This window comes from Gopherus flavomarginatus, chromosome 2 (assembly GCF_025201925.1).
Source record: "Gopherus flavomarginatus isolate rGopFla2 chromosome 2, rGopFla2.mat.asm, whole genome shotgun sequence".
Classification (NCBI taxonomy): domain Eukaryota; kingdom Metazoa; phylum Chordata; order Testudines; family Testudinidae; genus Gopherus; species Gopherus flavomarginatus.
The window spans coordinates 41519254-41534839 of record NC_066618.1 but is presented as its reverse complement, the minus strand read 5'-3'; the positions used below and the strand labels follow the sequence as shown (position 1 = coordinate 41534839).

General features: G+C 41.1%; 1 protein-coding gene across 1 annotated transcript in view; it reads left to right on the top strand.

Moving 5' to 3' along the window:
* Positions 1–15586, top strand: part of LOC127044527 (macrophage mannose receptor 1-like) — a 54838-nt gene that overhangs the window by 33189 nt on the left and 6063 nt on the right. The window contains exons 18-25 of the mRNA XM_050939495.1: positions 908–975; positions 1975–2075; positions 2921–3066; positions 3218–3332; positions 6271–6467; positions 8216–8318; positions 9418–9683; positions 10662–10827. Of these exons, the coding sequence (XP_050795452.1) occupies positions 908–975; positions 1975–2075; positions 2921–3066; positions 3218–3332; positions 6271–6467; positions 8216–8318; positions 9418–9683; positions 10662–10827 (1162 nt within the window). The remainder of the gene's footprint in view (positions 1–907; positions 976–1974; positions 2076–2920; positions 3067–3217; positions 3333–6270; positions 6468–8215; positions 8319–9417; positions 9684–10661; positions 10828–15586) is intronic.

The window sequence follows — 15586 nt, the reverse complement described above, 5'->3', positions numbered from 1 at the left end:
ACTTAATTCAGCACAGTCAGCATATGCCACATATGCTTATGAAATACAGGAAAATGTGCATTTTCACATCATCTCTCCTCTACAGTGTCTGCAGTAATTTGAATATTAATTGAAAAAGGACATATATAAAGCAGCTTCTTAACGGAAAATTAAATGTTCAAAATAATAGCTGACAGATCCTGCTGCTGCTCCACTTATTAGGCTAAAAAATCAACTATACCTGGTCTTAGTCAATTATACTCCTCTGAATCCAGTGGATGTTTTGCTTGAGTCAGGTTTTGCCCAATCGGGCCCTTGAAATGTTCAAAACTTTGCAAGTGTGGGAACTGACAGAGTTGCTAATATCATAAAGTCACTATTGCAAAAAAATCACTGCATTAGGCTGGTGCTTTTGGTGTGTGAGAGAATATGAACAAGCAGAGAAGGAGATTTTGAGGCACAGTTAATTAACGGATTGATCTAAAAGAAAACATGTAGGTGTTTTTTCACCCTGAACAATCTAAATAATTTAAACTAGATTCTTCTTAAAATTATCTTCCATGCAGCCTCATCAGGGCAATAATCTCGCTCCTGGGAGGCATTGCGCAGCGCTGCACACAGTGCCCCACAAAGAATTCTCTTAAAATCAGGAATACGCTTGCCAGGCTGGCTTGGATACATTTCTGCTTTGATTATAGCAGTATGGCATCCAGAACTAGCTGAAAAGCATTCACGCTAATGAGGCAAAAGTTTCTATTCTTGCAGATGTGATCCATATTTCCACTGAGTCGCAAGTCATTGTCACCTGTACAGACAGTCAACAAGATTATTCTAATCCAAATAATTTGAAAATAATCTGCTTTTCATATAAAATAGCTTTTGTTATATATATGGAAGAATTTAATTAAAATCACATCCTTATGTTTAGATTTTAAGAAATGGCCAAAAGGAGTCATATTTCATTGGTTTAATTCTGAGTGTCGATCAACAGTTTACGTAAGTAAACAAGCAATATCTAGTTTTATTCCATTGAGTAGTTAACTTGTATGTAGTGCATTGATTCATAAAGGGACTTGGTAGGGTGTACAATCATCACCAGTGTCCCCTCTTGTATCCTGGTGAGCTGTTGCAGTGGTTTTCATCTCCAGTGGCCCTGTAGGCCTCTGTGTGTAATTCAGCTTTCCGGTTGAGAAGCAGCTAAGTCAAATCCCTTTTGGGGTAACAAAAGCTCAAACTGATGTCCCAAAGTCTCTCAACAATCAGCCCTTCCCGGGGACTCTGTTTTCAATCTCCTTTCTCAGCTACTCCAGAGTCTTCTTTCCCAGCTCCAGTATTGGACAGTGGCCCCTCCAGCTACCTTCCTGAGGTATCGGTTCTCCTGCAGTATCTGTCTCAGGCCCCTTCATGGGAGTCACTCTGCTCCATGTGTTTCCTCCCTTCAGACTGAACTCTCTCTCTTTGATGATGACCCCATGTCCGTTAACTTGTCACCGGATACGGCTTACTCAGGCCCCTCTGGCTGAAAAGCCACTTATTAATTACAGCATAGATGCAACAGAGGTAACTAATTGACTATTAACTCCTTTGCAGCTACGATGAGGTTTCATCCCATCACGTGACCCTTAAAAAGGAGTTATAAAAATGGTTTCAGGTATATTATGTGTTGAAAGGTAAACTCAGTGAGTTTAATTATGTTTTAAATGACCTGCATCTTAATGAAGGGTTTTTTTATTGGGAATGTAAGTGCTATGAATACAGGGATAATCACCACGCAAAATAAAATGTATATTGTATTCTTTACCTTATGTGCAGGGCTTTAGTTACATTTAATCCTAATGGAAGTTGAGTCTAACATCACATATGCAAAGTAGTGAATATACTTATACTCTTGTGATATTTCTATCAAATGATTTCTGTAATAAAACAAATGGATTTGCATCATTTCTTTTGTAAAAAGAAAGTAACCAGTAATTACTGGGCTATTTGGTTTTTTAGCTGGATGGATGGAAGCCCAGTGCACTATGTAGCTTGGGCAAAGAATGAGCCAAACTATGCAAATGCTGAAGAAAATTGTGTGGTCATATATAAAAACTTCGGTGAGCTACACATTTTGATGTTTGTGTGTGTATACGTATTTGTGTGCCTATACCTTTCCCCCATATGTTTAACTGGCTTTCCCTCTTTTTATATGTAGAAAAGATAACTTTGGAAAAAAACTGTGTACCCATAATAAAAGATTCTCACTCTTGGGGGTTATATCCCACCCAGGCAAATGCAGTGTTGGGCAAAAGTGTAAGCTAAAAAGTTAGGAGTGGATCAGGCGTGCAGGGGAATCCAGCCCACTTTAAAAAGTTTACTGCTCTGCAGACAAATAGGGCAAAATCCAGGCCCCACTGAAGTTGATGGAAGTTTTGCCATTGACTTCACTGGGGCCAGGATTTCACCCCGAGTTGGTAACCAGAGTAAGGCTGGCCAAAGAATGGGGAACATGAGTAAGTGACTAATATGCATGTTGAGGTTTGTGTTTAATCCTATATTTCCTCAAAGAAAGCCACACACAGTCTCTTTTTTAGTTTGAGCTCTTGAGAATAAGGAAATGGGTGCCCAAAAGCTTGAAACTTTGGCTGAGAGTACAGGATGACAGTACATTAATTGCTTAACTGTATATCTCCCCCACATAGTCTCTGTTCCCACTTACGCTGGATTCCAGATACCTAAACTGTGCACCACCTAAGGATTAGCAGGCTCAAAGCCTTTGTGCAAGCATTGCAGGTGGGATGTAGTTAATAAACTTTCCCAGGTCCAGGAACTAGTGACAGCTGACTTGACACACAGTCTGTGGCATTCCCAGGGGGAATGAAAACATGGGGAGGTGATAAATTTTCACCAGAAATGTCAAACTCATCCAATGGCTTATTTTCTGTATTTAAATTGCTTTCAGGTTTGTGGAATGATATCAACTGTGGTAATCCAAATGCCTTTATCTGTGAAAGGCATAGTAGTAGTACTGTAAACTCAACATTTGCTGTGACAGCACCTTCTCCTCCAGGAGGGTGTCCTGAAAGTTGGCTTTTGTTTAGAAACAAGGTATGGTAGCAAACTTCTACAATACATTACATTTATCATAAGAACAAGGGAAATTCAGATCTGAATTTGAACACTATGTATTATAGTTAATGCAACTCAATTAACTTCTATTTTCTTTTGCTTATAAAGTAAATATCTGACTTTTCCCCAGTGTTACAAAATGTTTGGCTCCAGAGATGAAGACAGAGTTATGTGGATTCCTGCACGTAGAACATGTGCAAAGTTTGGAGGAAACCTGGCTAGCATACCTAATGAACAAGTGCAAGGTACAGTACATAGACCCTTTAGGAATTAGATGAGACACCAATCAATTCCTGCAAAGAAAAGCATGCCAATATAGGGGAGTGTGTATTATACTATCGCTTCCTGTTATTGTTCAGGTGAAAGAATTAATGACCCTTCCTTCTAAGAAATATATATAATTTGTTGACACATACAAGTCCTTTATTATACCAGCCAGGTCGATGGAAGTGGCAAACACCAGGTATATTCGGTGATGGTGGTAGTTGTAGTGCTAAAAGTTGGTTCCCTGTACTAACCCCATATTGCCAGGCCACACCAAATGGCGTATCTGTAGTCTACTTACTGGTGTACTGGTAAAATAAATAAATAAATAAAAGGCGGGTAAACTAACTGAAACTAAACTTAAGCTATGCCTACACTACCACTTATGTTGGTATATCTTATGTCACTCAGAAGTGTGAATAAGCCACCCTCCCCGCGCGACATAAGTTACACCAACCTAAGCACCGGTATGAACAGCGCTATGTCAGTGGGAGAGCTTCACTAGAGAGCTTATAGCTCAGTGTAGCCTCTAGTGTAGCCATGGCCTGAGAGAGACAGGGTGGGTGAGATAATATCTTTTAGTCCTCCAACTTCTCTTGCTGAAAGAGAGGAGCTTCATAGAACTCTTCTTGTGATCCAGTAAAAGATATTAACTCTACATATTGTTATTCTGGAAGGTGTTAATGGGTACCATCAAGTGGGTGTCTGATCTATAGACAAATACAGACCTGTTTAAAGTGGATGGGTATGCTAAGCATCCTTCTTTCAGGCTCAATGAAAGGAACAAATAAGCCCCCTTAATATAGTGATAGCTGGAAACAATCAGTGTGTGCTGGCCAAGGCACTGAGCAACATGGCAAATCCTGGGAGTGGCTGCAAACACGGAGGGCTTGGCTACACTGGAGAGTTGCAGCGCTGGTGGTGGGTTTACAGAGCTGCAACTTACTCACCGTCCACACTTGCACAGCACATACAGCGCTGCATCTCCCCGGCTGCAGCGCTGGCTGTACTCCTGCTCTACCTGGGGTATAATGATTGCAGTGCTGGGGATGCAGCGCTGCTCCACCAGTGTGGCCACCAAAAGTGCTGTAATTGGCCTCCAGATGTATTCGGAGGTATCCCAGAATGCCTGTTCAGCCACTCCCAACAGCACTGCAAATGCTGCAAATGTGGCCACACTGCAGCGCTGGTAGCTGTCAGTGTGGCCACACTGCAGCGCTTTCCCTACACAGCTGTACGAAGACAGCTGTAACTCCCAGCGCTGTACAGCTGCAAGTGTAGCCATACAGGGGGGCTAGAGGATTGACTCTGAGCTATGTGCATAGGCATCTGGTTATATGGGTCTGTGAGAAAGAAAGAAAGAAAGATGGCAGCTTGATAACCTAGACAGCCCAGGTTACTGAAACACCAGCTTTCCTTCTGGAGCTAGCCTAGAAGCAGAAGAGGTGGAGGAGGCGAGGATGGCATTTCCTCATGCTGCTTCCTCCACATCTTCTGCTTCTGGGCCTGCTCCAGAAGGGGAGAAGATGGTTCAGTAATCAGGCTGCCTAGCCACCATCTTTCCTTCTGGAGCAAAAAGCCAGGTCTGGGGGATCCCCTGGGTTTCACCCAGATTACTGAGCCACCATCTTTCTTTCCAGAGTGAGGAGCCAGGTCCAGGGGTTCCCCTAGTGTCTGCCTAGGTTACCAACCTGCCATGTCACATTCCGGAGAAGGGAGCCAGGCCCGGGGGATTCCCCTGGGACACACCCAGGTTAATCAGCTGCCATTTCTCTTTCTGGAGTAGGGATCTGGGTCCCGAGAATATTTTCAATTTTTTCTCCTACCTGGGGGGGGCTCCACCCTCAGGTTCCAAAGTATAGAGGACTTTGCCTCTTATACTTCCACTCAGGACTTCACCCTCAGATCCCAGGATCCCACCAAAAAATTCACAAACCTGGCACCTATATATGTGTGTCTGTGTGGTGGGGAGGGGGAAGGGGGATGTAGAAAGCTAGCAAAGAGAGAGAGAAGTGTCATGAGTGCAACCCTGGGAAGGAGCAGAGAGCCAGAGATCCTTGGACACAGGACTCACTGGCAAGATAAGCTTGGAAGTACTGAGCATGGAAACTACCTGTTGCTGTTGGTTTCTACTATGCTCAGGGAAACAAGACTTCATGGACCTTCTTCATCAATAGACATGATTACACCAAAGAAACCTCTGACTTGTGTCCTCAATTTCTCCTCCTAATGGAAAAAAATCCTGAATTTTGGCTAACTGCTCGGGCCAAGGGGCAACACTAATCACAACTGTTTCAATACAAGACCAACTTCATGCACCATTCACCTGCTCCTACTGCCATTCATGTTCATCCTTAAATGTCATGTGTTACAGTGCTATTCACTATGGGGCGTCTCAGGGTGCCTTGCCATGCAAGGGAACTTTTAGTGCACCATAGCAGCAAGCTGCCGCACTGAAGAAACACAATCTGGCTTACTGTGTACTAACTCACCATGTAGACATTGAATTCGGATACATGGATGTTAAATTCAAGAGCATGAGCAAACAAAATATGAGCAGGCAGGATCTGGTAGATTTTCAGTGGCCTTAGATATGGTGTCCTGCTTTACCCTTATCCATGTTTCTCCACAGATCCAGGCCTTTTGCCCTCTGAGCCTTTTCTCAGCCAAGAGCCTGGATCCATTGTTCTGGCCCAATTCTGCTCTGCCAGATACTAATCTAAAGATGTAAAATGTTGCATTTACAAGATTATTTAAAATTAAATAATTAAGCAGATTTTGTTTGGTTTTTGTAACCATGCCCTAGTCCTGGGCATTCTGGCATTTTCCTTGATTAGATGAAGGCATGTGCCAGGTTTCCTTCCCTTCCTTCCTCATGCATCTTCCTTTCCTTTGAACATTTATTTGGCTTTATTCCAGCTTTCCTCACTTACCACTTAAAAGATGCCAAAACTGATACCTGGATTGGATTGAATGATATAAATTCTGAGCTCAACTTTGTTTGGGCAGATGGAAGTGCTGTCTACTACACCAACTGGATTGCAGGTTCACCTGTAGTTGGAGAAATAACCTTATACGATTCTCTGCAGCCAGAGACTGGCAACAATCTGCTTCAGGTAAACATTAATTAGAGATTTCCAATAAACACTCCATGCATCTGAAGAAGTTGGTTTTTTTACCCACGAAAGCTTCTGCCCAAATAAATTTGTTAGTCTTTAAGGTGCCACCAGACTCCTCGTTGTTTTAATAAACTCATTGGAAAAGGCAATCCGACTTTAAATAACCTGCTCAATTTACTTCCTATATAGGTGTCTTTGTTTTCCCAATGTTCATGTCTGTTGCATTTGGGAATAGAGTGGCAATATTGCAAGGGTCAGGTCTTCTGTTGATGTAAAAGGAAAGTTTAAATGGTGGCTTTCATCACTCCCCTATTTCTCAAGTTAGAACAAATTGAATTTTGCAACGATATTCTAAAATATTGTAGAAGAGTTGGGCTGACTTCAGTCACAAGGATACAAGAGGAAACTATTAGCTATTTGTTTTGGAGAACATTTTTTAATGTATTACTAACATAAAAAGAGATACCATCTGTTTTGAAAGAGCTTGTGGGTAACAAAAAGAGAAGATGTATCTATGAAGCTGGGAAGATACCACATGCATTCAACTTTTATTTTACTTGCAATCTTTTTAAAGAATAGTTAGTTTGAAGATATTTCAGTGTCAACAGATATTTCTGAAGAAGCACTGGTAGAAATTAGAAACTGGCAATCAGGCTCATTGTTTAATGATGAGTTAACACTGGGAAAATCCTCATGCATCCTTGCCAACATTTGAAATTAAAAAATAGTGTATTTTAATTAACACAATTTTGCATACACTTGTACAAACATACATTGAGTTGCATTGACATATTGCCTATTTACCCCTCTTATATCCATTCCCTGCATTCAAAACTTACATTTTCACACCACTCTATTCCCAGCCTTTCCACCTACTCACAGACACATTCTCCATACCCAACTCACTCCACGCCTCTCCCAATTTCTTCTGCATTTACCCATCCATTTATTCTTCACATGCACATACATCAGGTACCTGCCCCTGATTGTTAGCTGCTATGGAATCTTTCCCTTGCTCAGTAAAACAGTACAAATGATCAAAACCAAAAGGAGTGTAAAATGAAGGACTATGTCACTCATTATTTTTGTTTGCTACCAATTTATTCACCTTCTGATCCTCTCTCTCACTTGCATCCCTGCTCCACATACACACACTTTACACATTTTTGAAATTGGGTGTAAATTATCTATTATACCATCTTTAACCTGTGGAGTTTTTATTTACAATATCTGAATTTTTACCAGTCTGATCATTTGACTTTTCCTTCCCTCTTTGCGAACATTATTTCCCAAAGACCTAACTAGAGGTAGGAGATAGAATGGTCCTGATTGTGCTGTGAAATGTAATTGGTGCTCTGAAATGTAATTGGTAACAAGTTAAGCTGATAGCTGACAGAATGTTTATAGTCCTATTTTAGTACATTTGCTTTTTGTATTTAATTCAAGAATAGTGGTATCTCTCCAGAATAATAACAAAAATGTGAAACTGATAAGCAGGCAGAGGCTAGAGCTGAGGAAGTAGCTGCCCTGAAACAGCCTCTAGGAATAGCAGCTGTGTGTAAAGGAATGCCATGTGGGAGAAGGTGTTTCTGGATGTAAATTACACACCAAATACCAGCAGAATTCAAATGTGCAAGAATACAGGGACTGAAACTGCCCAGGGCTATAGCTCCAGAAGGAGGAAAAGACTTCTTTCTTTGTTGCTGACATTTTTTTAGTAATTCATATATGCTTTTTTCCCCTAGCTGGATTGTGTTGTTGTGAAAACAGGTCCTGTTGATAAGATAGGGCAATGGAAGGATGAACCATGTTATGAAGCCAGAGGATTTATATGCCAGATGGACAGTGGTGAGATCTGTTTCACTAGTTTTGCAAACTAAAAACACATTAAAAACTCATTTTGCAATTGTTTGTGGATTAAACGTGGTTTGTATGCACAATAGATCAATCCTGTTCTTAAGTTATATGAGTTTCTCTGCCTCAACAATACTAGTGCACGCCATAAAAATAAATATATAGGGTCACATGTTCTCCTCTTTCCTGTGGCACAAAAGGGAGCATTCAGAGTAACATTTTGCAAAATCTATCCTGATGTCTCTTTGTGAGTAAGCTATGAGTACATAGCATGCTCCCTGAAGCAGACATTGTACCCCTGGAATGGAACCAAGGGGCAGGAGTACTGCAGTTCCTAATTATTCACCCTTTCTCCAAACATTTGGTACCATGAGGGTACATGAATGTGGCTTTAATAGTCTCAGCTTTTAGAAGGTTTTTGAATTTAACATTTAGAGTGTTTGTGTTTGCTTCAGTAAGAGAGTGGATCTGCATAAGTTTTTGCAAAAAAAAAATGTAAATGATAATGAAAGCAGCTAAGAATTGGAATGCTACTTTTCCTTTTTTGTTTTACCACATGGGGATGTTAATGCTAATGCTAAGGGTGTAATGCAGTGGCACTTGTTTGATCTAGGCATGGTCTGTGCCAATGTTATGTAAAGCTCCATAGCAACTGGAGTATACCTCATGGTGGGTCTATAATAGTCTTCTAGTCCTGATCTTCTCTTGAGCAGTGAAATCGAATTATATCTTATTTAGTTGTGGATCTGTATTGGGAATAAATTACTTCTATGGATTAGGGAAATGGTACCAAACTCACTCTCGCTTTTGGCCTACCCAGGTATGAATTCAACATTGTAGATGTAAACCATTGCTGCATTACTCCACTTTGCTCACCATGCCACCCTCCCCAACCTGAAAATGCAGAGTTTTCAGTCAGAAGTGTTCACTGCTGTTTTCTCCTGAATGTTCAGTGAGGAAGGTTTTTCGTTAATAATCAATGCTACACTACTTACGTTCTGAAGACTGCAGATGCTTGTTGTTCACTGGCACAAGATAAATCTTTGCACTCAAAGTTTATCTTTGCATGTTTTGTTTTGTTTTTGTGCTACAGACCCTAAACTGTCTCATTCCCCAACAACAATTCCTGCCTCTGACTTTACTCGTTGTGGTGATAGTAGCTATTTAGTCATCTATTCCAAAATGAAATGGGAAGAGGCGCGAAAAAACTGCCAGGAGAAATCCTCAGAACTTGCCAGTATTTTAGATCCCTACAGCCAATCATTTCTGTGGCTCCAGGTGTTAGAATATGGACAGCCTCTATGGATTGGTCTTAACAGCAATGTGGTAAGAATAACAAATACATTGCTGCTTCTCCAGGTAATATGAGAACTCTTATTCCTTTTTAAATGGTAGGAGCATCTATTATCACAAGACTGTTTTAGCTGCACCTCTTATGGTCTCACACTGAGCATCTGAAACCTCTATGAAATCCTGTCAGAATGCAAGGGTGAGACCAGCAGGACTTGAGGATGCGGGAGGCTACAGGAAATGTGGAAGAGACAAGCAACAGGCAGCTATGGATACAAGGAGTGGTGGCAAGACATAAAGCCACAGTAATGGGAAAAGGGGGAAACATAGAGGAGAGCCGAGCAGCGAAGCAGTGGTAGGGCTGAAGACTAGCAGCAGGTAGAAGAGGTTATTTTTCTTTATACCAGTTCTTAAACTTAGCGACCAGTAGTTTAAACCCTTCCTTCTCTGTTGCAGATTTGTTTATCCCAGTGGGTAGTTCTGCAGTGACACCACATCTAAGGTTCCCTAAGGCTACTTTAAAAAATTTCCCAATGAAGAATCTTTTGGATTGTTTCTTAAATATACAATTTACAACTTATAAACTTCAAGGGGGAGGGATAGCTCAGTGGTTTAAGCAGTGGCCTGCTAAACCTAGCATTGTGAGTTCAGTCCTTGAGGGGGCCATTTAGGGATTGGTTCTGCTTTGAGCAGGGGGTTGGACTAGATGATCTCTTGAGGTCCCTTCCAACCCTATTAATCTATGAATTCCTAAAGAATTTCCCCTATAAGGGCTGCAACCTACTCTGTTTGCATTCTTTTATAACCTACTTTATTATTCCAACATATCTGTTCAGCAAACTTCCCCCCTTGTACAGTGCCATAGTCATGTAGGTCCTATATAAATAATAAATTTACAATATGACATTATTAATCTTATTATTCCTGTGCTGCTGACAAGAGCTGCCCACTTCAAATTTTAAATTATATATAGATACCAAATTACTTTAATACTATATAATGCTATAATTATGCTAAAAGCCACCCTTGAATTGATTTTGCTTCCAGACCAATGGCAATTACAAATGGATCGATAAGTGGAGAATGGGGTATTCTAAGTGGGCCAGTGACGAGCCAAAGCAGACAGTAGCTTGCGTCTATCTAGACCTTGATGGAACCTGGAAGACAGCATCTTGTGATCAAAAATACTTCTCTGTCTGTAAACAGTCTGATGGTAAGCAATAAAATTTAACAGTTTACATTGTGGAGCCTGGAGATTCATTTAAGTTCACTGACGAGTTGTATTATAAGCATTCAGAAAAGATACTTGTCTTTCTCTCTTGAAAAACCCAATCCTAAACCATAATACAAGATTTAGAGGCTATCAAGTTCTAAAAACTCAAAATTCTTCCCAGAAACCAATCAGTTTACTCACTATTAAGGTCACTTTTCAGTTCCTTTGGACTGAGCAATCATCACGCTCTACACGTAGGCTATTTAAGCATTTGACAAGGGTAATGGAGAGGAATACTCTGCATGACCTCGAACTGCAAACGAATGCAAACATTTCTTCATAATAAAACATTTAATCAATGAAACAACTTTGTTTATTTTACAAAGTTGTTTCATTGATTAAATGTTTTATTATATGAGCTCCTGGACATAAATAAAACCATAGTGCTTTGCAGTGAGGGACAATATTAATAGTTATGTTTAATTTTTTGGCTTAAATTTTTACAAAACATATTTTTCAGTGAGAAATAGGTTTTGTCAAACAGTTTCTTCCCGCCCCCCTTTTAACAACTAAATGTTTGTTTTTTCAAAAAAAAAAATTGGGGGAGGGGAGAATTTTTGTCATATTTGAAATTTTTCATTGTAAAATTGTGTGAAAATGCCTACCTTCTCTCAGCTTTTTACTGTTTCCCCCACTGAATAGGTGAGAGGAAAAGTTAAAAAGGTGAGAGAGAAAGTAATGCTTTTACTTTAAAGTCTTATTATGAAAACTTTTCATTTTTAATAGTAACACTTTCTTTGCATTTTTTAATTTTCATTTTAAGTGAGAGAAGGTCATTTTTTTCCAGTGAAAAAAAATTATAAAATGAGTTTTCCCCACTTAGTTTCTTTTTTTAAAATCTCCATACCCCCTCCCCCCACCAAAAAAACATAATAATAATAATGATACCCCAAATCAAAAACCCTTGAAGAACAAACAAAACAATGTATACCTTTTTGCCATGCATCCGACAAAGTGGGTATTCACCCACGAAAACTCATGCTCCAAAACATCTGTTAGTCTATAAGGTGCCACAGGACTCTTTGCTGCTTTTACAGATCCAGACTAACACGGCTACTCCTCTGATACTTTTCTAGTTATTTTCATCATCTATCTAAACAATCACTCCTTAATCTACTTGGCCCATTTAATCACTCTGCAAAACAAAATAATAATAATAATAATAATAATAATAATAATAATAATAATTAATAATAAAATAAATAATATGGTCCCAGTTACCCCTTGCCATAGGAAAACCCATTCGTTTAGATAAGTACGTTTTATTGTGATTTCCAGATTTTAAACTTCATCTAAAAAAATGATTACAATCTCCCTAACAAAGTTCGGGAACCTGGGATAGATGGTTTAGTTTTGCGTCATTAGTATATAATGGAAAAGCCAGGTTGGTTGTGGTTTCACAAAATCTTGTCAGGCCATTCATAGAAGTAATATAGTTTCTGTGGTCCAGCATCTCCCACAATTTTGTACATCTGGGCTGCTTTCCTCTCTCTGCAGTTCAGACAGAAGCACTCCTTTGGCTCCTCATTCTCACAGATGTACCAGGAGACAAAAGATTCCTCTAGAGAAAAGACTGGAATTTAAGTTGTGGGGGAGTTCAGAGAGATCTCAGCCCCCCCTAAATCCACTGAATGACAGAGATCACATAGACCTCCACCCAGAGCTGAAGCTGAGTGACAGGATTTCCTATTTCAGAGAGGAATGATTTTCATTGACCACAGTCAGGGAAATAGTGAGCCAGGGATAATCCCATGAGCTAATACTCCCATATGCCATCATCTCCAGAGATCCTTTAAAACACAATCTGATCCAGAATGAAAATATCTCATCTTCTGGATACGGGAGTGATAAAAAGTGTTTTCTCAGAAGAAAGATTCTCTGGGTTCTACTCCATCATCTTCTTCATTGTACAGAAACTCATGGGGGGGTATCAGAGCCATTCTCAACCTCCAAAGGCTGAAGAAGTGGATGAAAATAGTGGTGATGATAACAGCCAGAGTCAGGTCATAGGGAACTCACCTGTACCCCTTCATGGACAACATCCTGATCAGAGCTCCATTGCAATCAGCAGCACGCAGGATCATGTCTAGGATGTTGAATCTCCTCCAGGCACAAGGCTTCATCATCAGTGCCAAGAAAAGTTCTCTAGCTCCATCCAGGAATTTGTTTTCTTGCTCCAGAGCCACAGGAGACCTGCTATAGCACTATGTCTCCAACTGCTATGTCATGTGCATGGATCACACCATGATGATAATCACACATCATAAATCTTTAAACTTTCATACTAAAGGTGTGGGATCACTCCCTGCAACACAAGGGATCAAGTATGGGTTCCAGCACAGGTGTTCAACACTTTACAGTGGTGTTCAGCCCATTACAGTGTCCACAAAGGCATGCTCATCTGCCTTCTAGTTTTTTTAGTTTTCACAACCAATGCCAGCCTCAAGGTCTGGCAAGCTCCCTTGTAAATGCAAACAGCCTAGGGCATATGGAACCAGGAAGAAAAGGCTCACAGAATGAACTTCCTAGAGCTGCGAGTGGTGAAGCTAGATCTTCAAAGATTCCAGCCCACCCTAAGGAGGAACCATGTCGTGACTACAGTCACATATTTAAACAACCAAGGGGGAACCAAGGAGTCTGGCACTCCAAACGAAAGCAATAAAAATAATAATGTGGGCAGAACAGTTCCTCCTTTCCCTCAATGATTCACATCAAAGGGGACTTGAACTAAAAGGTGCAGGGTCAACACCTCCAAGTGTTGCCTGAATCAGGTTTTCAATCTCATTGTTCAGATGTTCAGCCTCCCTTCAAACAATCTGTTCTCAAATAGTGTTAACAAAAAGAGACCAAAATACTTCACAAGAGAGGCAGAGCCCAGATCCATGGAGATAGATGCTTTATTGCACAGTTGCCTGCAGGGCCTACTTAGTGCTTTTCACCCGTGCCGCTACTGGGGACCATGATCCAGAAAATACAATGAGAACAGGCGATGGTAATACTGATAACTCCTCACTGACCAAGGAAACCTTGGTTCTCAAACCTGATAGAGCTGACACTGGACCCCCATTCCAGCTTCAGTGTAGACCAGACATCCTCTTGCAAGGTCCTCTTCTTCATCTGGACCTGAAACGGCTTCAGCTAACAGCCTAGCTATTGAGAGGGAAGTACTAGAAGGTCCCATTCTGTCCTCCAGCATCATTAAAACATTGCTTTCATCTAGGAGAGTAACAACACAAAAATGCTCTGTGTGGGCCAGATTCAACAACTGGTGCCAGGAGCACAAGGTGTATCCCAGAAAATCCAGGAATTCCAACCATTCTTGACTTTCTAGGAACACATGGACAGAGGCCCTCAGCCCAGCACTATTGTACATCAGTTCTTTACACCATTGTACATTCATCCCTGCACTATTGTCTGCTCTTAGTAGCATGTTATTCACAGGATTCTTTGGCTCCCTGTCAGACAGTCCAGAGGTAGCCGGATTCCTCCAATCTAATTAGCCAGACTGACAGTCAATCCAGTCTTCCCAAAATGAAACCTTCTACTAGTGTTGAGGGCTCTGACAAACCATCTCACTGAGTCTCTTACTTCAATGTCAGCCTTTTATTTATAGATTAAAACTTGTTTTTTAGTATCTGTCATGTGTGCCAGGCAAGGTTTGGGGCTGACAGCCTTATCTATACCAGAGCCATACGCATGTTCCACAAGGAAAAGCTGATGCTCAGGACTTCAGAATCCTTTCTTCCCAAGATAAATTCCTCCTTCCATTCTTCCCAAGAGGTTGTGCTTCCTTTGTTCTGTCCAAAACGTCAATATCCAGTGGAAAATGTGTCACACCACAGATGTCCAAAGAGTGTTGAAAATCTCAACCATATAGAATCCATGAGAAGATTGGGTTCCCTATTTGTGTTCTTCCACCCAATATGCCAGAAACTCAAAGCTTCCAAGTCCTCCATAATTAGGTGGATTGACCTATGTATTGTGGAAGCCTACAAATCATTGGAGATCTCTGTCCCAGAAGCAGGGCTGGTGGTTCCATTTAGGCGACCGCTAGGATTTGAGGGAGTGGCATTTTGCCACCTTCAGCGGCAAGTCAGCGGCGGGGGGTCCTTCCATGCTCCGGGTCTTCGGCGGGAATTCTGCGACGGGTCCTTCACTCACTCCGAGACCCGCCGCCAAAGTGCCTCGAAGACTGGGAGCCACGGAAGGACCCCCCCACCACAGAATTGCCACCAACGACCAGGAGCATGGAAGGAACCCTGCCTAGGGAACCAAAAACCCTGGCGTCGCTCCTGCCCAGAAGGGATCAAGCCGCACTCCAGAAGATCCGTAGCATGGATGGAACAAGCAAGTGCATACACTTTGGAAATTTGAAAAGCAATCACTTGGTCTATCATGAATACCTTCATTATGTACTGCATCGTGAACCCTCCAACCTCTGCATAGGCTCCTTCATCAGGAATGTGCTGCAGGTGGTAGCCCTGAAATAATATAGACCTTTGAGCAAGCTCACAAAAAGGGAGTATTTCTTTTCTATCAAAATTTCACTGCTCACTACTTTCCAGACATCCAGAATTGTGGAAGACACTAGGCTGCATAATGGCACTTACTGATAATTTCCTTTCTGCTAGCAGTGTTTTCCATGATTCTACCCACTCTGGGTAGCTCATAATTCAGGGTCATATATTAAGTGGTTAGA